This window comes from Ambystoma mexicanum, chromosome 1p (genome assembly GCF_040938575.1).
Source record: "Ambystoma mexicanum isolate Mex_15411 chromosome 1p, UKY_AmexF1_1, whole genome shotgun sequence".
NCBI classification, from domain to species: Eukaryota; Metazoa; Chordata; class Amphibia; order Caudata; family Ambystomatidae; genus Ambystoma; species Ambystoma mexicanum.
In genome coordinates this window covers 93,299,235-93,322,396 of record NC_090921.1, presented here as the reverse complement: position 1 = coordinate 93,322,396, position 23,162 = coordinate 93,299,235, and the positions used below count along the sequence as shown (strand labels likewise).

General features: G+C 44.4%; 1 protein-coding gene across 8 annotated transcripts in view; it reads left to right on the top strand.

Annotated features, from left to right (window-relative positions):
- MINK1 (misshapen like kinase 1) overlaps nucleotides 1-23,162 on the top strand; it is a 2,066,166-nt gene that overhangs the window by 1,310,405 nt on the left and 732,599 nt on the right. For all 8 annotated transcript variants that reach the window (XM_069644001.1, XM_069644014.1, XM_069644008.1 and 5 more), the window contains exon 13: nucleotides 17,435-17,551. In XM_069644001.1, the coding sequence (XP_069500102.1) occupies nucleotides 17,435-17,551 (117 nt within the window). The remainder of the gene's footprint in view (nucleotides 1-17,434; nucleotides 17,552-23,162) is intronic.

Below are 23,162 nucleotides of genomic sequence, written 5' to 3'. Positions count from 1 at the left end.
GCATGTGGCCTACATAACACCATACTAAAACAAAATCCACAACGTTGGGCGACAACTCTATATGATCTATTCTAATTGATCATGAGCTCAAGCACGATTCGCCAGTCTTGGAGGAAGTCCATCATCCTCCCCATATTTAAAAAAAAGGCAATAGATCGGACCCAAAATCCTACCGACCCATCGCCTTGCAAGAATGTTCTCAAATAGCTAACTAAATCATACCTAAGAGATCCATTCCAAACTGGGTTTGTGAAAGGCTTAGGGACGTCAAAGCTAGTCACTTTGACAGCAATACTAGAACAGGCTAAGCAGAATAAGCAGCCCATTTATGCTGCTTTTATACATTTTTGTATAGCTTTTGATTCTGTTCCAAGAGAGTTGCTAAAATTGATGGCCGCAGCGTGCCCATGGTATGTTCTCAAATGGATTTATCAACTACATACCAACACTAGTATTCATATCCACCTAAATGGGCACAGCCTCTTGTCTGAAACCATACCAACTAGTCGCGAACTAAAACAAGGGTGCCTACTTGCATCAGCTTTATATAACTTCAATATCTCAGATATTGCGCGCCATTTTGAAAATCTCATATCCGATTCACCACACATACGTGGAGTACCAATAAAATGGCTCCTGTAGGCGGATGATATGATCCTTCTTGCAAAGACCACAAAAGGGCTACGTTTGATGCTGGCTGCACTAGAATCCTATGCGAAGTGTAATTACATAACAATCAATAAAAAAAAACACAGATCATACAATTTGGCCATTGTAACCAAAAAAGTCATCTAGCACATGGCATTTACAGGGTTGCAACTTGCAAATTGTCCCCCAGTATATAACTATTTAGGAGTATTAGTTAACAGCCACTGTCAGGACAAACCATATGTGGACAGTATAAATAGTAAGTTACTTACAGCCATTTCGCAAACCAAAATCATTAGTGGAAAATATTGTAAATTCTCCATCTCTCGTATCAACATTTATTATAGGCAAAAAGTTGTCCCAATTGTGCTCTATGGAGCTTGAAACCAAAGCATAGAAGCCAGATGCCTATTGGACAAAACTGGAGAGCCAGTATTGGAAAAAGGTCTTACATCTACCAATGTCTGAGTCAATGTCAGTAATAAAATACAAACTGGGTTTAATAAATCACTTGCTGCCCTCTACAAATGGAAGGCTTGTGTTCTCTATCATAAATGTTTATTGAAAGAATCTGATAATGGTTTACTACTGATGTTGTCCTCTTATTTGCAAACATCAGAGGACACATTTCCCAGAGAATGGCGATCTAGGGTCTTAGAAGTTTTGCATGAGGCAGACATATCCGTTACGCTTCTATTAAATGAACCAGAAAAGGCAAAAACAAAAATGCATCACCATGACTGGATCTGCTCAAGAGAAACATGTATGAACAATAAACAATTTGCCAAAAAGCAATTTGCATTAAAGAAATTCAGAGTTACGGCTCCATATCTATTAAAATCACCCTGTGTCCAGCAACGTGCAGACTTTCTTAGATGTAGTCTCAATTTGTGGCATACGAAAGAAGTATTATGTAGGCGTCCGCTATTGCCCAAGGTGGACAATATATGTAGATTGTCTATTAGAAAAAGAAACCCATGAGCATCTAATGGCATCATGTTCAGCATTGACTACTCATAGAAATTTATATTTCAAAATATATTGTGAAGAGTATAGAGATGTCACATCACTATTTTGGTTTTATCTGTTCCACACTACTAGAAAATCGATCAATTATGCAACTGTGAAGTATTTACATAGTTTAAAATTGAACAACCCTGTGAACATAAGCTCTCATACATGAAATTATTCTAGATGTAGCTGAAGATGGCTAATGCCTAATTTTAACAATTAGAATGATGTGAGTCCTACAAATGTATTAATGGGCCAATTGTAATGTTAACATTATTTCTCCTGCCAAAGTTTTGTTTTTATGATGACGGGCACACATTTTTATTTTTCCTTTTTAAAATGGATTGAAGTTTATAATTTATTATAGGACTTGAAATATGTTCTATGCATGTAAACAATATCAAGTTGAAAGGTTGGACTTGCTCCAGCCATAACAACGAAATAAAAAATAAAAATAAATAAAAGATGTGATCTCTACGCGTCAGTCCCATCACCACTCTTACCGCCCTGTTTTGTGTAGTTTGAAGCCTTTGAGCTTCGCGCTTGCTGATGCCCACCAATAGGCTACCACAATAGTCCATCTTGGCACCAATGATGGCTCTGGTGATTGTGGCTGCACTAGCCTGGGTGATCATTGGTCTAAGGTGATAAACCTATTTAACGTAGTACGAAGAAGCCAATACTATGCTGATAACGAGAAAGAGATTGATTCAGAATGACCCCCAAGATCTTAAGTTCTGAGACAGGAGTGATGTTTTCAACCCCTAGACTAAAGATTCCAAATTTACTGTCCAATTTGGTGAGGGCAGCTAGACTGCCTACAATCATGAGTTTGGTTTTGCTCTTGTTTACCACCTCTTGTACATCTTGTGAATGACACCCTGATATTGGGACGACGCATTGAGTGTCATCCGCATAATTTGAAAAAGTAATAACTTCTGCCTCTAGGTCGGAGAAGAAAGTGGGCATAAATATGTTGTATAAGCACAGGGAAGTGCTGGCTCCCTGTGGGACCCCAAAGAGGACTGGGATGGGGGAGGCCTCTCCTATCTCAGAGCAGACTTTACAATGTCTGCTCTCGAGGAAGGATTCAATCCATGAGACCGCATGTGGAGAAAATTTACCCCCTTCCTTCACCCTAGATTTTAGTATTGCGTGGTCGATCAAGTGAAATGCAGATGATTGATCTAAAGACATTACCAAGGATAGAAATCCTTATCCATCACATATCGGATCAGTGGTAAGCCAGGTCTCTTGTAGACAAAGTATGGTATATTTTTTCAGTGGTAGAAAGTTTCTATTAACGAGGTGTATAAACCCCTTGTATTCCAAGATCCGATTGGAAAGACATGGTTATTGGTGTTTGATTGTTACTTTATATGGGCACGTGCCAAGGATCCTGCTAGCCAGGACCAGTCCTGCTTAGGGCTCATTGAGGCTTGGTTTCCATCTTCAATGCTAATGTCCCTCATGCTATTGTCCCTTTGTTGAACTGTAAAATTTAATGATGATGAATGACAATCCTTAGCGGACGCCACTTCCAAGTTTCTCAGGCAGGTAGGCCCTTGGTCACTTCCAATCAGTGGAAGCGTCGAGCTCTAGCCAATTGGCAATCTTCACCCGACCAATTCTCCCTAAATAATTTAAAAAATATCTCATCCACATATAGAAAAAGCCATTTTCCTAGCTAAATCAGAATCCTTCAATCAAAGAATATCCAAAGCAAACTCTAAATCCAGAGAAATGTTCACTATCTTCAAAGATCTCACTGCCCCGGCCACCTCCCCGGATGAAATCATCAAAGATCAAGCCTGGTGCTCTAGCATTCAGGACGCCCTCAGCAACAAAGTTAAAATGCTCCAACAAAAAATATGTACACAACGCAAAGCCCTTCCCAATCAAAACATCCCACTTCCTAAACCTCTCTCCCAAACACCCCTCTTCCGTCTTCAGAGACGTCACAGAGACAAAAGTTACTTACCTTCTCAACATATCAAACCCATCACATGCAAAGGGGACATCTGTCCCGCTACCATCATCAAAGAATGTGCAGACTCACTCATCCCCATCATCACAGCATTCATTAATGCCTCATTTTCCTCGGGAATCATACCATAAAGCCTAAAAGAAGCCTGGGTTCACCCACTCATAAAAAAAAAACTCCCTAGACCCCACTTGTCCCAACAATTACTGCCCCATCACTACCATTCACTTGCTGCTCAAAATCCTGGATAAAGCTGCCCACATCCAAAACCCAGCAATATCTGGAAGACAATGCCATCCTTGGCAGAAGACAATCAGGCTTCCGCAAAGGCCATGGCACAGAAACCGCCCTCCTAGATCTTAAGAACCAAATGACCAACATAATGGTTACTGCCAAACCTGCACTCCTGCTTCTCCTCGATCTCTCACCCGCGTTTGATCTTGTTGACCATGATATCCTCACCTCCCGCCTCTCCAACTCCGCCCCTTTCTCTAACAAAGCCACCTCAATGATCACCTCCTTCCTAGAAGGAAGGGCCATGAAGGTCTACTCTGACCAAGCCAACGCAGCCCCCGCCACCACCATCAACTGCGGAGTCCCCCAGGGTTCATGTACGGCACCTACCCTCTATAATCTGTTCACTAAACCTCTGTTTGACCTGTTGGATGCACTCGGCATAGCCCGCACAAACTATGCCGACGACACCCAAGTCCTCCTCCCCTTACTGGAGAATATGATCATGTTGCAAAAGCTCTCCTCCAGATATATGCCACCATTCAAACCTGGATGGCAATCAATGGCCTCTGCCTAAACGGGGACAAAACTGAGATCATCATCTTGGGCCCTAAGGAAATCCTCTCCAAACTAAACACTAAATAGACTCACTTCACCATTGACCACACAAATATATCTGTCTATACATCTGTAAAGACCCTCAGAGTCTACTTAGACTCTACACTCTCGATGACAAGACAGGTCAGCGCCATCTCTTCTGCCTCCACCACTAAACTTATATCTGCAATAAAACCCCTTCTTATCACTCAAAACTGCCTGTCCATAGCCAGAGCCACAATAGCCAGACTCGACTATTGCCACGCCCTTCTGGCAGGCACCTCTACAAAAAACATCAACATGTGCCAAATAACACAAAATAACACACTCTGCGCAGCCCTGCACATTCCAAAAAATGTGACCACATATCCCAGGCCAGACGCGAAGCCCGTTGGCTCCCAGTCAAGGAAAGGATCAACTTCAAAATTCTCACCCTTACGCACAGATGTATCAATCTCTCCGCCCCTTCCTACCTCTCAGAAAAAATATCCAAAAACATCTCTGCCTGCCCCACAAGAAGCTACCATGCAAATATACTGTGCGTACGATCCATAAAAAGAGCCAACGCCGGAGGCCTGGGCTTCCCCCCACATAGCACCGAAGCTCTGGAACGCGCCCCCCAATGCACTTAGATCAGAGCCCTCCTTATTTGCCTTTTGCAAATCCCTCAAAACTATACCATTCATATAACCATCACTACACCCTGACGCATTATGTATCAATGTTTAGAGAGCCCTTTGCTCTGAGTAAACCCACTAACTGCAGTATACTTGCTTTTCTACTTGCACCATGTAACCTTGAAGATGAACCTAAATGCATACATGTACTTGTTCCCTACTATGTTACTGCAAACTAAGCCGTAAAATGCAAATGTGAATGTTACCACTAAGATTTCCCTGTAACCAAATATTTCTGATATGTAACAGCGCCACAATGCCTCTGGGCTGATGTGCGCTTTAAAAATACGAATACATAAATAATAAATAAATGCTTCTTTTAGCCTACGCTCACTTCCCACTTGGATGGTTTGTTGGTCCCTTATTGATTGAGTCGAGAAGAGATCGGGGTTCTCTGAGATCTCAAACCCCTGCGGCAAAAGATCGAACGATACGTCCATCAGTGTTTTTGATATATGGTGAGAATAAGTGAAGGATTATCCAATCCATTCTATCTTCATTCATGAATTGGACGATCTTTATGTTCCATGAATTGATATTGTGAAATTTTGGTGTGCAATGCAGAAGCTTTAAAATATTATTCCGGTTTAGGATAAGGCCGTTCCAGGATGGGATTGTTCGTTCAATTGTCACAGGAATTGTGTGGTTAGGCTTTGAATCTTGAATTGACCCCATGGCAGAGTGCCATTTTGAGCCTTTCTTTAGGGCCAAGGTTTGAACTTTTTCTCTCCCCTCTTTTTTTCTGTATTAATATTAAGAGATTGAGGCTTCGGAGCGACAATCCGCCTCTTTTCTTCCATTGTCCCGAAAGGTTCAATAGGGCCTGTGTCCGTCATTGGGGTTCTTCAAACCCACTTAGCGAGTTCTTGATAACCTGTACCAGGCTGCAGAGGTGAATTCTCCTTCTGTTTGTAGATTAGCTTGGATTCCCAATAAAGGACTCTCATCTTCAAAGCCAACCGAAAAAGTTGAAAGGTCCAGTAATTGTAATAGGTCATTATCATCTATTCCCTGTGTGGCCATCTTTTATTGAGGGCGTTGGGTTCAATGTAGTTCTAATTAATGTTGATGGAACCCCTTGCTTGTTTTGGATCTGTGGTTGTGCCTTAATACCAGGCATGGGCATTGTTAGTTTCTGTAGGAATGCTCTGGATCCATTTTGCTGTCATGATGCCCGCTTCCGGGGAGCCGTTTCAAGCCCTGCGTCCCCGAAAGCGGACATCCAGTCCCCAAGGAAGGACCCAGCAACCCCATATAGGGGCCCTTTGGACAGTGTCCTGGCGCCTATGGCGCCAGGCTCATAAAAGACATCAGTCCTGGCGCCATAGGCGCCAGGTTCATTATGGGAGTGCTTGGGTGCACTTACCTGATGCAGGCCATGCTGCAGGATCCCGGCCTCCTTGAGGCCTGAAAGGAACTACTTTACCTGTGGGACTAATTTACCATCCTGGCGTGGTCGGGGAAGGATACATACCTGATTGGAGGAAGGATACATACCTGGAACTTCTTCCAAGGCTATTTAAACCCCACCCGAACAGCCACACGTGCTTCGCGTTGTTCTGCATCTAGCAGCTGGACGCTCACCGTGTCTGCTCCTGCATCCTGACTTCTGCCACACCTGCCAGCATCCTGAATCACCTGCAAAGGAAGAGAAGAAGAGAACAGAAGAAGGAAAAGTCCTTACCTGCTAAAACCGCATCCCATAGACATCTCGCCGACAATCCTGAAAAGGAAGACTTTTATTTAAAAGCTCATTGCGTCGATCGCTGCAGCGCCGCATTCCACTCACCTTTACAGGGCGCCTCCATGTTCAGCAGCAATCATCCGGATTCGCAGTCACGCCCCAGCGCCTAGGGAGAAAAAGACCAGAACAAAAGGTGAGAGAGAGAAGGGAATAAGGAAAGCTAAAGCTCCATGTTAATACTTACCTGCTGATTCATTCCCTCTCCATTTCGGGTCCGCGCCGCATCCTGGCATTTCCGGACCCCGGCCCCTAAGGGGTAAAAGAGACATCAGCGTTAATGAGCGAATAAAAAGACATTACCAAAAAACGCTCATTAAAGACTTACCTGATTTCTACAAGGATTTCACCTCCCATCTCGGGTCGGTGCCTGTTCCCCGGCATTCCGTACCCCGGCCCCTATGGGGAAAAAGACACTAGCATTAGTACATTAATGCATGGACACAAGGGGAACCTCTTATCAAAAAAACTTACCTGGAAGCCAAGCAAGTTTGGTTCTCACCAATCCGAAAATCCAGTGAAGTAACTGGATACCAATGCGCCCCTGCATCAGAAGCAGGATGGAGAACTCGTCCTTCCAGACCCTAAGGTGAGACGCTACAAGGAATCACAGAAGGGTTTCGAGGAGGGTGAGAGGGGAAAGTGGGAGGCCGATTGCATTACCCCACAGACAGTTAATCCCCTATTTTCGCCTACAGAAGGATACTTCTGCGAGCCAGACAAGCCAGATTTGGGGGCCCGGTCCAGTCCGTCTTCCGAACCCTGCGCATCACCTTAGAAGAGGTCACAGCAGCGCGAACCAGGCCAGCGCCTCCGTGGGAGTCAGGTGAGCGTTACATATATTTAGCTTTAGATGTTATCGACTGATTTTTAGGTTTTAGGTTTTTTATCCTTATTTCCGCTTCTCTACGCATTACCAGCTTTCCCAAAGATAGGGAAAGATTTCCTATGTAACGTTTCCAGATGTGTAGATGGTAAGGTCAACCATATTCAGGTTGGGAGTATCAGGATTGGAATCGCCAGGTGAGTTCGCCCTTGCAGCTGAAGCATTGGGTTCCAGGTTCAACTTCGCAGAATCTGATTTTTCACGTTCCTTTGTCTGCTTATTTGGACGAGCAAAGTGGTTAGCCCCACCTTGTTCTATTTTGTTATTTGTCCTCCAGAGAGGGGGCTTTGTTAACTCACATATCACTACTTGCTGTCATACTATGTCTGATCTGCCGTTGGTCCGGAAAACCAAGCGGGCCCTATGCCACTGAAGAAATAAGACTTTCTTCCTTAGAGCACGGCTTGCAGGGTAGTAAAACCTGTCAGGCTCAGGCAAAAAGGCGGGATACACAGCAGAGCTAGAGGGAAGAAAACAAGGCAACCATTACATACCGTTGTTTTGTGGCAACAGGCCAACCTCCCTCTCCCCAAGACCCACAAGCTTACCTGGCGGTATACCTACTTGTGACAGAACACAAGAAATGGTGAGGGGCAGGGTTTCTTAACCACCTTGGGGAATGTCCAAAAGAAGGTATCGCTGTTGTTCCAGATACTGGATGTGAGGGAATCCCGAACCCAGGCGGCACGAGGACGCAACTAAGGAGGTGACCGAACACAATCCAGAGTAAATCAGCAGATTGTCCAAAATCCAAAGTAAAGCGCAGAGCGTCCCAAACCAAAGTATCGAAGGAGCACTACCCGTACTTGTGCAGCAGAGCATCCAGGGAAGTAAGAGCAGCGCCAAAAAGGAATATCCAGAGTAACCAGAGGATCAAAAGCAACAGACTGTCAGCAGAGCGTCCTTAGAGGTGACCAAGTGATTCCAGGAGGAAGTAGCAAGGTACGCAAGGTCTGTGGACAAGTCTCGCTAAACTGCAAAGCGTCCTTTAGCAGAGACACGTATTACTAGGAGCAGGGAATGTAGAGCAGACATGAGGTAAGCAGGGGGAAGCAAGGAAGGGAGCCGGGACCAGAAATGAAGTCCAAGAGCAGTCGGATAAGGCAGTCCGTGTTCAGCAGGATACAAAGGGCAGAAAGTATGTAGCGTCGAGACCAAATCAGAATCCAGAAACGAAGTCCAGGAGGCAAGCAGGATTCAAAGACCAAGTAAAGAAAAGAACAAGAAAGTTTGCAAAAAGCACTGCTCGCTGATACAACGGTTTAGGAGCAACGGCGTTGAGGGGGGCGTAACCTAAATAGGACATCGAAAACACACGACGCATGGATAGCATGGAAGCAAGCGTTCCACGACTGAGCCACGCGCAATCCCCGCTGGGAGATGTAGTGCACTACGTGTGCTTTCTACGGTGTTTTTGCCAATGCCAGGGCAGAAGCCACGTCCTCCCACCATAGGCATTAGGATACTGTGGGGATCTAGTGGGCATGACACTTGCCCATCTCTTGGGTTTAAGGTTTGAGCTTTCAGTAGTTGATCATTCAAAAGGAATCGCTTTGTTGATTGTATCTGCTCCATTTCAGTGTTTCGAGGACTGAGTATATCCGAATAGATTTGTCCGCATCCACGCTACACGCTCGATCATATAGCCGATTTCTCCAATTTAAAGTTAATCCCGCCTCTCTATCGTTATATCACTTTTTGTGTTAATTCTGAGAAAGACTCTAGATGTAGTCATTTGGCTTGAATTGTTGCAAGGTGGGTATGTTTGGTCCTTTAGTATGTCATTCATTGTTTTATACAACTTGGTCTATGGATTCAAAGCAACAGCTAGACCTGCAATTATTGCATTTTGTATTTGCATTAAAGTAGGTGTTTGTATTGGAGAGTCTTTCCATATCCTTGAGGAAGATGATGATGGACTTCTTTGCAGAGATGACGATGTCTCAGATATTGATGAATTAGAAGGATATAGGTTATTAGAATTTCTTGTTTGATTAGCCTGTTCCTAGTTTAGCGAACTGTCATGATGTCTACCTCCAAGGAGCCAGGTCCGACCCAGCAACCCCAGAGGCAGGCATCATTCCCCCCAGGGAAGTGCCAGCGGGCCCAAGCTGGGGCCCTTTGGACACAGTCCTGGCGCCTTAGGCGCCAGGCTCATGTTGGACCCCTGGCCTGGCGCCTTAGGCGCCAGGCTCATAAGCTAGACATGTGTTCAAGTGTTTTAATGTGCACTTACCTGATGCAGACCATGCTGCTACATCCATGCCCTCTTGAGGCCTGAATGGAACTACTTTACCTGTGGGACTACTTTCCACCTGGGTGTGGTCGGGGAAGGATACATACCTGATCGGTGGAAGGATACATGCCTGGAACTTCTTCCAAAGCTATTTAAACCACGCCCGATCAGCAACTCACGCTTCGCGTTGTTCTGCTCCTCGCAGCTGGACGCTCACCGTGTCAGCTCCTGCATCTGGACTTCAGCCACACCTGTCAGCATCCTGGGTTGCCTGCAAAGGGAGATAAGAGAGAATTGGAGAGAAAGAAGACCTTACCTGCTAAAGCTGCATCACGGGGACATCACACCGACGATCCTCAAAGGGAAGACTTCATTTTAAAAGCATTTCGCTTTGATCGCTGCAGCACTGCATTTCACTCACCTTTCCTGGGCGCCCCCATCTTCAGCAGCGATCATCCGGATCCGCACCCTCTTCCCAGAGCCTAGAGAGAAAAGACATGAAAACAAGGTGAGAGAAGGAAGGGAAATAGGAAAAGCTCAGTTTCCTTCTAAGACTTACCTGTTGGGTCATTCCCATTTCATTTCGGGTCCTGCTGCTTCCTGGCATTCCGGACCCCGGCCCCAATGGGGAAAAAAGACAAAGACATTGAATGAGCGAATGTAAAGACATTACCTGAACGCTCATCCAGAACTTACACTTCGGGTCGGCGCCATATCTCCGGCATTCCGAACCCCGGCCCCTAAGGGGAAAAAGACATAAGCATTAGCGCTTGCTGCAATAAGACAATGAACATTATTATTAAGCTTGAACTTTTGAACTTGCAACAGAACTCTTACAGCGCCTCACCTGAATAGTCTAGCTTATTTTGAACTCCCATCAAACCTCAATCCAGTGAAGTAACTGGGTTTCAACGCGCCCCTGCATCAGAAGCAGGATGGAGAACTCATCCTTCCAGACCCTAAGGTGAGACTTCACGGGGAATCGTGGAAGGGTATCGAGGAGGGTTGGAAGGGAGTGGGAGGCTTGAGCATTATTCCATCAGTAGGTAATACTCCCTTTTCACGCACAGGGGAATATTCCTGCGAGCCAGAAAAGCCAGAGTAGAGGGGCCCTTCCTGTCCATCATCAGAGTCCTGCGCTTCACCATTGAAGAAGCATCAGCACTCGAAGCCAGACCTGCGCCTCTGTGGGAATCAGGTGAGCGTGACACGAACCCCCTCAGAACCAATTTAAATGTGTTGAATTAGACCGGGTGCTTGGATAATCGACATTAGGTAGTATTGATATACTGGACTTATACACCTGTTGAATTATATCCATTGAGTTTGAGAGAAGCCCTGGGTGGGTGGGACTGGGGTTTCCTAGACCATGAGCCTTCTTTCACATTGTATAGCGGATCACATGTTCACGATGTCACGAGAAAGGCGCACCACAATTGTGTATTGCTGGTCTTCCAATATATTAAATGTGGATGGTTGTCCAGGTAGTGAATGCAATGCTTCATGAACTTTGGCTAAATCAGGACAGTCTTGTTTTAGGCGAGGGAAAACATATTCCCAGTAGGTATAATCAATTCCAGGGGAGAATAGCCAATTTGTGGATGCCCGATCCTTATAGCCATCCAGGAATTCAGAATAATAGGGTATCCCTAGCTGAGAGTGATGTGGCTTTTTCCAAAGTTTTTACTTTCTTGGGGGTCACAGAGCCTTGGTTGATTTTAATTTTCTCTAGCAACCCTGATTTCTTGGATCCACTGTGCGTCAAAACATCAGAGCAGTCTCATCTGCTCCGTGATATTCAACTATTCAGGAGTATACATGTCTTTCGTGTCAATTATGCAAGTTGTCAGTATGACGTTAATGGCACTCCCGTCTTCCCCATCACTCAATCGCCCTTGAGATTTCTCTATCAAGAGGGTGGGCGACAGGTTAGGCTCAGCAAAATAAGAGTCCTTTAACACTGAGTTTTCCGTGGTAGGCGGGCAGTTTATTTGTGGAGCAGTCTGTGTTTTTGGCTCCATATTGGTTGATCTCACTAATGAGGCTGCCTCCTTGCGTTTCCGAACTTGACGGCATGTGGAGCAGCCACTTAGCATTGTTCCGGTAACACAGCCTGTAATACTTTCAGAGACAAATAGCGCTGCAACGTATTGGGGGATATTAGGTGGAATATTAGGTAGGCAGGCCGGGAATTATAAGTAGCTCTTTACCTCGGGTTCATGTTTTTAGATAGAAGATCCAGGATTCGCCACTGCCGCCCCTCCAACCTGCACGGACTGCTATGACTGTGTAGTGACACCGCTCTGCAGATCTCAAACACCGGCAGTGTTCAGAAAGTGTCTCTGGCAACACCGGGGCGCTAAGCCATACTCTGCTCTGTGGGGAGTGCCTATAGGCAGCAGGGAGTGGGAACAGGATCACCCCTTCAGTATGGTCCCAGACGGCAAACTCATAAAGGATGGAATGACAATCCGACTATCCCACCTCTCCCAATCACCTGAGCCCTCCACTACACTACAGGGTGCAATCGATCTAGCTCTACTCAGTGGCACCCCCAGCCCACACGTACTAACCTGAGCAAGCCCTGACACTTGCGCAAGCACAGCCTCCCCCCAACAACACGGTCAGGATATAGTTAATAAAAATCTGGTATTGCTAAGCTTACTAAACTTACCAAGCTCAAGAATCTTACCTAGAGCGGTTCAGCCACAGCTCAGGGCTTCGTGTAGATTAGGGCTGATTAGGACTTTGTGTGCAATACCGGCACCTGCATAATCCAAGGTAGGTTCAGCCTCCGTAAAACCTGCTCTCCACTGGATCAGTCGGAGAAGTGTGCCACGGCTCTCTCCACTCCTCTCCTAGTTTATCTCGGTCGTAGCTCCCGCAGTTCTCGCCGGCAAATCCTCTCTGCACCAGCAGTTCAGATCAGAGGATCAGAGGAATTGACCCTCAGGTGTCAGTGAACGTGCAAGATCGTGTCAAGCCGCACATCCCAAGCGCATCAGAACTGGCAACATCAACTCTCTAGTACGCAGGTCACCATAATTCGAACACAGGAGGCAGTGCAGACATCTACCCTGTAATGCGGCCACAGTCCGATTGCTGGCAATGTATTTTTGGATCAGCTACAGCAACCGACACTATGATTCTCACCAGTATTTCATCTGAGCAAGCAGAGCTTCTCAACTAAGCAGTGTAGGGAAGGCATGGTATGGCGAGTATTGACACTGATGCAATGGATACAATTTGTAAAACCTTTATTGAAAATGTTGGGGTTGGAAAAACTCCTATTCTGCCCCATAACTAAGGTGGGAGTAGTCTCGACCATCAAACGATAAATAAAACTGTCCTAGTGGAGTCTGTCAAATCAAGATGGCCTATGCTAACAAAACCCTAATCCCTGCGTTATCTCTTGTTCACAAAGTGTAAAAAAGAGAAAATGTGTGCAAAAGGAAAAGTCAGTGTTCAAATGATAATGTGTCAGAACCAGCTCTCCTCCCCACGTTAGGCCTCACTGGGTAAGGCGATCCTTGTAGGCAGGACGACACTCTGGCTTGGCTGCCAACACAGTACACAGTTCTGTACACAGTAGACAGTTTGAGGCCTGCCTGGCCTTCCACGTTTAAAGTTCCTTTCTTTGACTTCCAAAATAGTAATTAATAAATACAAATAATCAACAAAAATGTTCACAAAGGTCTCCCTCTGTCAAGGCTCTGAACTTTCACCACCCAGTTCTCGTAGGTCCCCTCTGCCGGGCTCAGACCTCTCGCAATACAGTTCGCAAAAAGTTGCAATGGGCTCCCTTCTGCAAGATTAATACACTTAGGGTCTCCCTCAATTAGGCTCGGACCACCTTCAGATGTCAGTCTTTCGAATATGCGTGGGTTTTGTTAGACTATCTCAGGACCACTTCAACTCAACGTTTACTATATAACTTCACTCTTGCTGTTTTTCCGCATTCTAGCTTCAAACAATGCACCTTTCACTGAGACTTTCGAATGAGCTACTTCATTTCACCAACCCCTCTGTTACTTAGTATTGCTGATCTTGCAGCTGTATTTTACTTTAAAGTTAATTCACGGGTCTGCCTTTCTTCACGTCTCATCCATACGTGTGCAGCCTTCACTTGTGTTATGATATTGCTACTTCATTCATTTTGACATACACTGGTCTATCAGGTTGCTTGCCAACTCACTGGCTGTGTACGCTTCTTTCTTGTTTAGCTGTTTTCGAATTTTCAAGTCAAGTTTAGTACCACAGGCTTGGCCTCGCCTTCCCTCAGGGTCTGGATCCAAAGGCGATGGCTGTGCCCTGGCCACCTGAGAGAGAGAGATAGCGATCCCTGGGGGCTAGCGGGTGATATACCCTCTGATTTCTCACAGCAGCCATCTTGTTTGGCTGCTCCACAGCGCCCCCAGTATGATCCTTGTAAGAAGTAAGCATGCTTCAACCAGTTTATTGGCTTGGGAATGGGACATCTGCTTTAGAATACATTTAAACCAAGAGGTGGACCTGAGGTAGAGCAAAATATTGCTGAGATAGTCGGCCATCAGCTTAAAGAACTCCAATATGACGGATGTAGTTCTCACAGCTGTGCTCCAGGCCCTGAGAACCAAGATTCCAAAGTTCCCTATGGAAAAGGACCCTATAAAACCTCAGGGGCTCAGTTACGTGTTATGAGGAATAGCTCCTTCGGTTCTAGCAGGAGTGAGGAAGAGAAGAAGCTGGAAAAGGAGATGAAGGCAGGAGACTTGAGCTGAGCCCATCAGCATGGAGAGCGGGAAACTGGAAAAGAGCCTATTGACTCTGGGTTAGCAGTTGCAAGGAGGTTGCGGGAGAGACCAAGAAGGCTAGGGTAAGGAGGAAACAGGAAGCTGGAGGAAAGGAAGGTCCAAAAAGTCAGAGAAATTTGGGTGAAATGAAGAACAATTCTGGCTTTGAGGAAAGTACCCATAGGGACGAAGAAGGGGCATGGAGGAGTGGCGAAATTGGGAGAGAAAGGAGTCAATTGGTGAAATCATAATTGCGATAATGGAAGTGCCCAAAGGGGTGAAGAATATGGGAGAGTTGGAAGGAATTTGGGCTATTTTAAGAGGTGTGAGAGAGGGAACCAAAGCGTTGGAGTGAAGAATAAATGGCTATTGCAAGAAACAATATTTATGGAATGGCTAAGGAAAGAACAGATGATAGAGGAAAGTGAAGCAGAGTGGGAGGAGACAGTATTAAAGGAAGTGAAGGAGATTAAAATGAAGGCAGAAAAGTAGGTGACAAAAAGAAGTAAAGGGGGAAAGTAAAGGATGAGATAGGAGTGGGGTGGGGGAATGTTAGAGGACTAGGAGATTGGTATTCGAGTAAACGGACATGGATTTGTGGTGGCTTGTGTCCAGTCTCTGGGGAGGAGAGAGATTAGACCAAGTGACTGAAGGAGCTAAACCCTGACAGAAGGAGAGAGTAAGGGACCTTGTAAACCTTCTCCCAACTGTAGGGTAGACTCCTGTCAACCTCTGGCTCCAGTCCATCTTGGAAGGTGTGCCACTCACAGGCTCACCTACAGAATCCTTCCATCCGTTCCAAGTACATGGATAACACCTGAGAGCTAATGAGAGAATACCCCAAGAACTATGAAAATTAGTGTATGGGAACACCTCTAAACCCTGGACTATGAACATCCAAGCAATGTGTGGATTTGCTGGGAAATATCCATCCCCTGGACTCAGAGTACTGACATGACATTTGTTGGAACACTTTACTTTCACTAAACCCATTTTCTTTGGTTAACTTTACCCAGAGCACTACCCCACCAAGGAGAGGAATCATACCGGCAACGTTCAGTTTAATTAAGGCACAATTTGTTTATTTTGGCTGACACTGTTCATGTTTAGTAATAATACCCTATGTTAACAACACTCCCTGTTCTGGCTTGTTTGTCGAACGATGTCCTCTCTGTGACACAAGGGGAAACAATTTATTGCAGCAAAACCCATGACATTTGTCTGGTGTTGGAAGTAATAATTATCTTATTTCCGGGGTTCACAGTTGAGTTGGGTAGGAAGGAAAGCTCAGGGTCAAGGCGTTTGTCTTGGAAGCAAGACAACGCAGCGCAACACCGGTTCGAATTGCGATCCCACGCTTAGAAACCACTTGTTGGTATTACGCGCGTTATGAAGAAATAGTGCCACAGAGTGATTGGAAGGCACTATATAGCTGGCATCCTGGATATGTGTCATTTAAATTGTTTTCTGAGGAAGTCCTGCTAGAGAAGACGTTTGCCTTTAGGCCTACATCGATAGACAGTTTTGATAGATATTAGGGGGTTACCGATAACCAGTACCAATCCGGGGTTGAGTGACACCTGGTTTAGGGTGGGATTGCCCATCTCTTGCTGAATGAGGAAAGGGACAGCTAGTAGGCTATTTGGAAACCAAAAGAACCCTTTGAATTTCATCTGCGGGTTTGCGTGTTGTTGAGTTCATCTGTGACTGTTTGTGTTGTGGTTTCAAGTTGTCTGTGGTTTCCCTCGACTGTGACATAGCACACAGCATTGGCACAGTTTGTTGGGTTCTCTCCTTTAAGTGGCAGTGTAACCACATATTCTGAATTTCGGGGACTAAAACTAAGAGTACAAAGGTTATAACGGCAGGTGAGTAACCTATTACGTTTCTGATGGAGAACTCCCGTTTATGTGTACTTTTCCGGAATGTTTTCCGTCTAATTTCATGTGTGCATTGTGCCCAAATGTGTAATACTTTGGGGCAGCACCACCATGCTATTCTGTAGTAATACTTTTCTGTTGATGAAAAACAAACTTGAGAGAAGATGTTGTAAACTGCGATCCCTAGCGACTGGTGGCCAGAGAGCACATTGGTATATGAGTGCAGTAACAAGTGATTTGAGGAAAGTTACTTGGCTGTCCAAGAGCTGTCATTACATTTGTTTGTAGTTTTCATATCTTGCTCTTAGAACCCCTAGCTCTAAATCCTAGGGTGTCTCTCTGATGTCAGTTGTATTGACTGCAGTGAAATAAGTGGAAATAGGAAAGAGAAATCTCAGGCTGATCTGTGTGGTTTGCAGGCGTGTTCATGCGGATATGTATTTTAATATGCTCCTGGCCTGCTTAGCCCCCCCCCCCCCTCCCACCACCGTTTAGTACTTGCATCAATGCAATGTTTTGTCAATAATTAAATATCACAATTCTAGTTTCCTATGGTGACAAGCATGGAGATTTTTTTATGCAAGTAGTATCACCTTAAACCACACCTGATTTGTAAATTGCAAGCATATTGTGCAGTTAGAGATGAGTTGAGTGGGAAGCCTGCTCTCATTTGATTTTATGGAGAGAACCGAAAAACCATTTTTGAAACTCCAGTGTGTAGGATAAAACTCAAATGATAGCCACCATGTCTTTTCTTCCTTTCCCCAGCAACAAAGGCGGGAGCGAGAACAGAGAAAGCAGCAAGAGAAAGAACAACAAAGGCGCATCGAAGACATGCAGGCAATAAGGAGGGAAGAGGAGCGGCGGCAATCTGAAAGAGAGCAGGTAAGGGAGGAGCTTTCGAAGCAAGCACGTCTCCCTCTGGGTGCACACTCCTCTAAGCATTGATACATTGCTGGCATGTTGCAGCTCAAATTGCCGGAGGTTCCAGCAATTAACACCCAAGTAGCCGAAGCTTAAGATATATTGTTGTTGGAAGTGGGAACCTTCCATTGACACTTTCAAAGAAAGGTGGTTTTTAACTGGTTCTCAGTTAATTCACTACTCCATTTTAACAAATTATACAGGGTATTCTGGTTTCTTGACCGGTTAGCTCTTTTAGTTTTGCAAAGAAAATTCTAAATTCATCACTGTTACTTTTTTTTACTCTGATAACGGTGTTTCAAAGGACTTGGATAGGTGCCCACTCCTGCAGCAGTTATGGATTTGAAATATATCAGAGTAGATCAGTCTTATCGCCAGTGCCCTTCAGTGTCACTAAATTCTTCTACTTGTGATGATACATTCCAAACATTTTATTGCACCTAGTTTTATTAATGAAGCATACAACATACAGTTTCAAAATCACTTTCAATCTAGCCTGTAATAATCCAGTAATTTCATTGAGAAATTAAAATGGCATTCTAGGAATTGTATTGGTCCAATAAATGTGAATTTCAAAACCTGCTCTGGCCATTTCAGGTGTAACAACATTTGGAGAAAGAGACATTTCACTATGCTTGTTGGCCATTAAGTATACCTTCTAGGGATTTGAATGCAATATACAGGTATTTTATGGCAATTCCATTGGAAGAGTACAAACGCTGTGCAGGAATTTAATTTGACTGATAAGATTCATTAAACTTTGATTCATGTTTGGCCAATTAGTGTATATTAAAATAATCCTCTAGGAATACTATTGTCAACAGATGTGCTGTGTGAACATTCGAGTTTTGGGGATCCCTTTTGGGAATATTGCAAAAATAGTGCCAAATATGTTTGCCATTCAATGAGACTTGACTAGGGTTTACTAGAACCACCATAGAGACATTTTAGCACTTCTGTGCTTAGTGTAAGAAATCTTCTAATAAAAGTATAAACTGGTGAAGATCAGTTATGTGAACCCCTTTCACTTAACAACCTTCATGCCTAATGTATGCACATGAATGCTTTGATACCCTTTGCACATGTCACAGATGACTCCACAATTTCCCACACTCCAAAGGATGATTCAAGGGTCTTTATTTTAACAAGACAAAGGGGAGTGTCAGACTATAGGGCATCCCCCCTCTCTCTAGACCTTCTGTGGGCTCCCTTAATCCTAGCCCAGGCTCCCCTTAATCTGGAATTAATTTTTAATAGTTCTGACGGGTAACCCCTCCCCTCTACAGCTTAGTCTACCTTTTTGGTGAGGGCTTAAAGGCTGTGGCCTTCCCTGACTCGCTCCATCCCAAGGGCTTCCTAGAGGCTCCCTAATCTAGAAATCTCTGCGAGGGGTGATCCAAAATGGAGGTTATTTTTGCAAAAGCCAATTACACTGTTCCTTTCTGTCTCACACTCGCTTGTTCCCCTCTCTGCTTTTTCTATGTTTGACTCTCCCTTCTTCACTTCCCTCTCTTCTCTTGGGGCCCCTCTCACTTTTGCTCTCTTCACCGCCCCTCACAGGTCTTTTCTCAGCTCTTATCTCTCCTCCACACTACTTCTCCCCCTCTCCTCTGTGCGCCCCTTCTACCACCTTCCTCTTCCTTCCCCTTCTCCCCTCCCAGTCTCTCTTTCTCCATCATACATCCCTCTTTCCTCCATTCCCTAGTACATTCGCTCACGCAACCACTGTTCCACTCACAGCTTCACTCTTCCTAACTTGGTACCACTCACTGTCATAATTGAAGACCTCAACTGTAATAACCTCCAGCAACAATAAAAATTCCTCAGCTCTCCGCTCCACCTTCCAACCTCCCTTTGGTCTCTTGGTCTCCCTCCATACGTTCTGACCTCACCCAAAAACTGTAGCAATTTAAAAGGAGTCCAAACAAAAATGTTAGTCTGCTTTAACCTTGTTTATTTTAATTGCAGCACAGCGCTCTCTCCGCCATCCAACCTCGCCTCTCTCAGGGCTCTACCAACTGACACACATTCTCACACACTCACATCCATTCCAACCCAAACATTCCATACACACTGCAGAGAAAGCGCCAGGTAAACATCACTATATAATAACATGAGCACAGGCACGTGCTCACTAGAATACATTACCCCCCCTTTTACAAAATAAAACAATGAAATATAATTATTACAACGCTAAACCCACATTTTCAGTAAGACAACCAAAACATTGAAATGCGAACATAAATTTAAATGAGACAAAAAAAAAACTTTGAACTCTGAACTAAGAGTAAAACAGTGAACTCATCCTGCACTACTTCATCACATAAACCTTCCTTGGACCATGTTGGTGGTTTTCTGACTCTACCACCTGCTTGAGGTAACTCGTGGCATACGCTATTTCCTATTACACTCACCCTCACTCCTGAGCTCATCTCATTTTGACCAATCCTTCTTAACCCATCTTCTCTTTCTGCCTCATCAAATAACTCACACGCCTTTCTCACCCTTTTCTCACTCATCAACGTTCCACCCTGCCACCTCCATTTGCTCACGCGATCTAAGGTCCAAACTGAACCATCTTGAACTCTAACTGCATTCCTGAACACCTCCTTGGCCTTTACAGGGTTTGAATATTTAGACTCTCCTTTTTTCACTACTCTTCCTTTTCTTATCCTGACAAAATCACCAGGTTTGACATTTGTCATGACTCTTCTCTCATCCCTCACATCCTTGTCCTCATTGATCTTCATTTTCCTATGAACCACCCATACAGGATTTAACACGGTATTGGGTTCTCTACCCCTCATAAGTTCAAACGGTGATTTACCATTGTCATACCTAACTGATATCCTCCTGCTCCAAACTGCTCCTGTAATGCTTTCTCCACCGACATGTTATTTTTCAAGGCCTGCTCCACGGTCTCCACCAACACTCGATTACATCTCTCAACTAATCCATTAGTTTGGGGATGATAATTCGCAGAATATCTCCATTCAATCCCTACACTCTTAGCAAACTCACTCATTTCTTTGCTTCTAAGCTGCGTACCATTGTCACTGATGACCACCTTTGGGTACCCTTCTCTTCTGAAGACCTGTTCCATGAATTTAATGACTTCAAAGGAGTCTATCCAATTCACCAACTTTACTTCCATCCACCTAGAACAATAATCAACCATAACAATAAGAAACTTTCTCTCCTCTGCCACATTATCATAAGGCCCCACAATATCAATGCCAATTTGTTCCCATGGCTGTTCTGTGAATCTTAATAGGCTCTGTTTTGACCACTTTAAAGCTCTTGTCACAATTCTGACATGGCTAGCAACATCCCAAATGTCTTTCTACCATCAAATGAACCCCAGGCCATCAATATTTGTCTCTAACATTCTGTTTCGTGCCCAATGAGCCTTGGTGTCCAAAATGTGCTTTCTCAATCTTTCACGTAAACTCCGGGCGGTATCAATGTATCCCCTCTCAGCAACAACCCATCCTCCACAGTGTACTCATCTCTAACCTCCCAAAATTGAAGACATCCTTCTTCCAACAACTTCTTTTCAGGCCACCCTTTTCTGGTGTATTCAGTGACTTTGCTTAATACTCCATCACTCTGAACTTCTTCCATCCACTTTTCTTTTGTGGTCATTTCCAAAACAGCTACCCCTTCAAACTCATCACTGAGATCAACATCATCCATCATCACAGGCACCGGCAACCTAGAAAGGAAATCAGCCACCTGATTCCTTTTTCCTGGAACATAAACCACGTCAAAATGATAGTCTTGAAGTTTTAAACTTAATTTGGCTAATCTAGGCGATGCCCTATTCATTCCACGCATTGACAGTACCTCTACCAATGGCTTATGATCAGTACCTACTTCAAACTTGCTACCCCATAGATACTTGCGGAAATAATTCACAGCCCACACACATGCCAACATTTCTCTTTCAATCACTGAATACCTACTTTCTACTTCAGTTATCACCCTTGATGCATAACATATGATCTTCTCACTACCACACTCAGAAATGTGTGACACTACTGCCCCTAAGCCAACCCCACTTGCATCCACCATCACTCGGGTTCGTCTGCCAAACATGAATCCTCCTAATTCTATAGAGTCACAAATACATCTTTTAATACTCTTAGCTGACTCCTCGCACTCATTCCACAAAAACCCAACATCTCTCTTGAGCAATCTTCTCATTGGTTCTGTAAGACTGGCAAAGTTTTGTACAAAATTATTGTAGTATTCACACAATCATCAAAATGACCTGAGTTCTTCTTTACACTTGGGACTTGGGGCTTCTCTAATGGCCTTCATCACCTCCATCTTCGGTTTGTACCCCTTTCCATTGACCACATGCCCTAAGTACTCCACTTCCTGTTTCTTAAATTTTCATTTGCTCATCTCTATTTTCAAACCTCTTTCACTCAACCTGGACAAAACCATCTGCAACCGTTTATCATGCACCTTTTCCCCTTTCCCGTACACTATGATGTCGTCCTGATAAACCAAAGTCCCTTTTACCCCTTTCAGGACTTGTCATTGCTCTTTGAAACACAGCAGCTGCTGAGGCCAATCCAAATGGCATTCTTTTATATCTATGTAATCCAAACGGTGTGATGAACGCAGTAAAATCTCTGCAATCCTCGGTAAGCCTGATTTGATGGTATGCACTCGGTAAATCTATGGTTGTAAATGTGTCTACCCCTTCTATGCAATTCAACATGTCTGAAATGATGGGCAAAGGATAAATGTCCACTACGATATTTTTGTTCACTTCCTTGAGATCTACAGAAATCCTTAGTTTTCCATTCTTCTTCACTGCTACTACAATGGGGCTCACCCATTGTGATGAATCAATCTTTTCATTGACATCCTCTTTCTCTAATCTGTCCAATTCTTGTTCGACTCTATCCGTCAATGCAAAGGGAGTAGGCCTCGCTTTACTGTGCACCACTGGTCTCGCTCCTTTCTCCATCACAATCCTGTGAGAGTAATTTTTTTAACAACCCTAAACCACTTTGAGATGGTTCTCTCGTACCCTTGTCAGTTTTATTCACTTCAAGATTTCCAAAGTGTCTTATGGCCAAAACTGGTTCTCTCTCGCATGGATCCAGTCTTATCTTAAATGCCGCCTGGTCTCCCCAACCAAGAACATTCACACCTTTCCTTGCCACATACACTTTTATTTCTGCTCTTCGGTCCTTGAACTGAACCATACCTCTAAACCAACCAATGATTTGTATTGTCGAACCTTCAAATCCTCTGGGATTATGAATGTCGGGTGGTAATACTTTTGCTCTGAGACCTTCCTGTATCAACCTTCCTAATGTGCCATTTGTGATCCTGGTGTAAGGCGAGCAGCTATCTACTCTCACAGTAAACTTGTAATTTTCCAGCACTATCTCGCAACGTGGGCACTTTAACTCACTTCCAGTCGATGTTCGAACAACAACCACCCTTTCTTCTTCAGAATCTTCCACATCCTGTACTACTGACTCATTCTTTCTGTTCCTACACACCACCGCAAAATGTCCTCTTATTCCGCAGTTGGAAAATCTTTGGT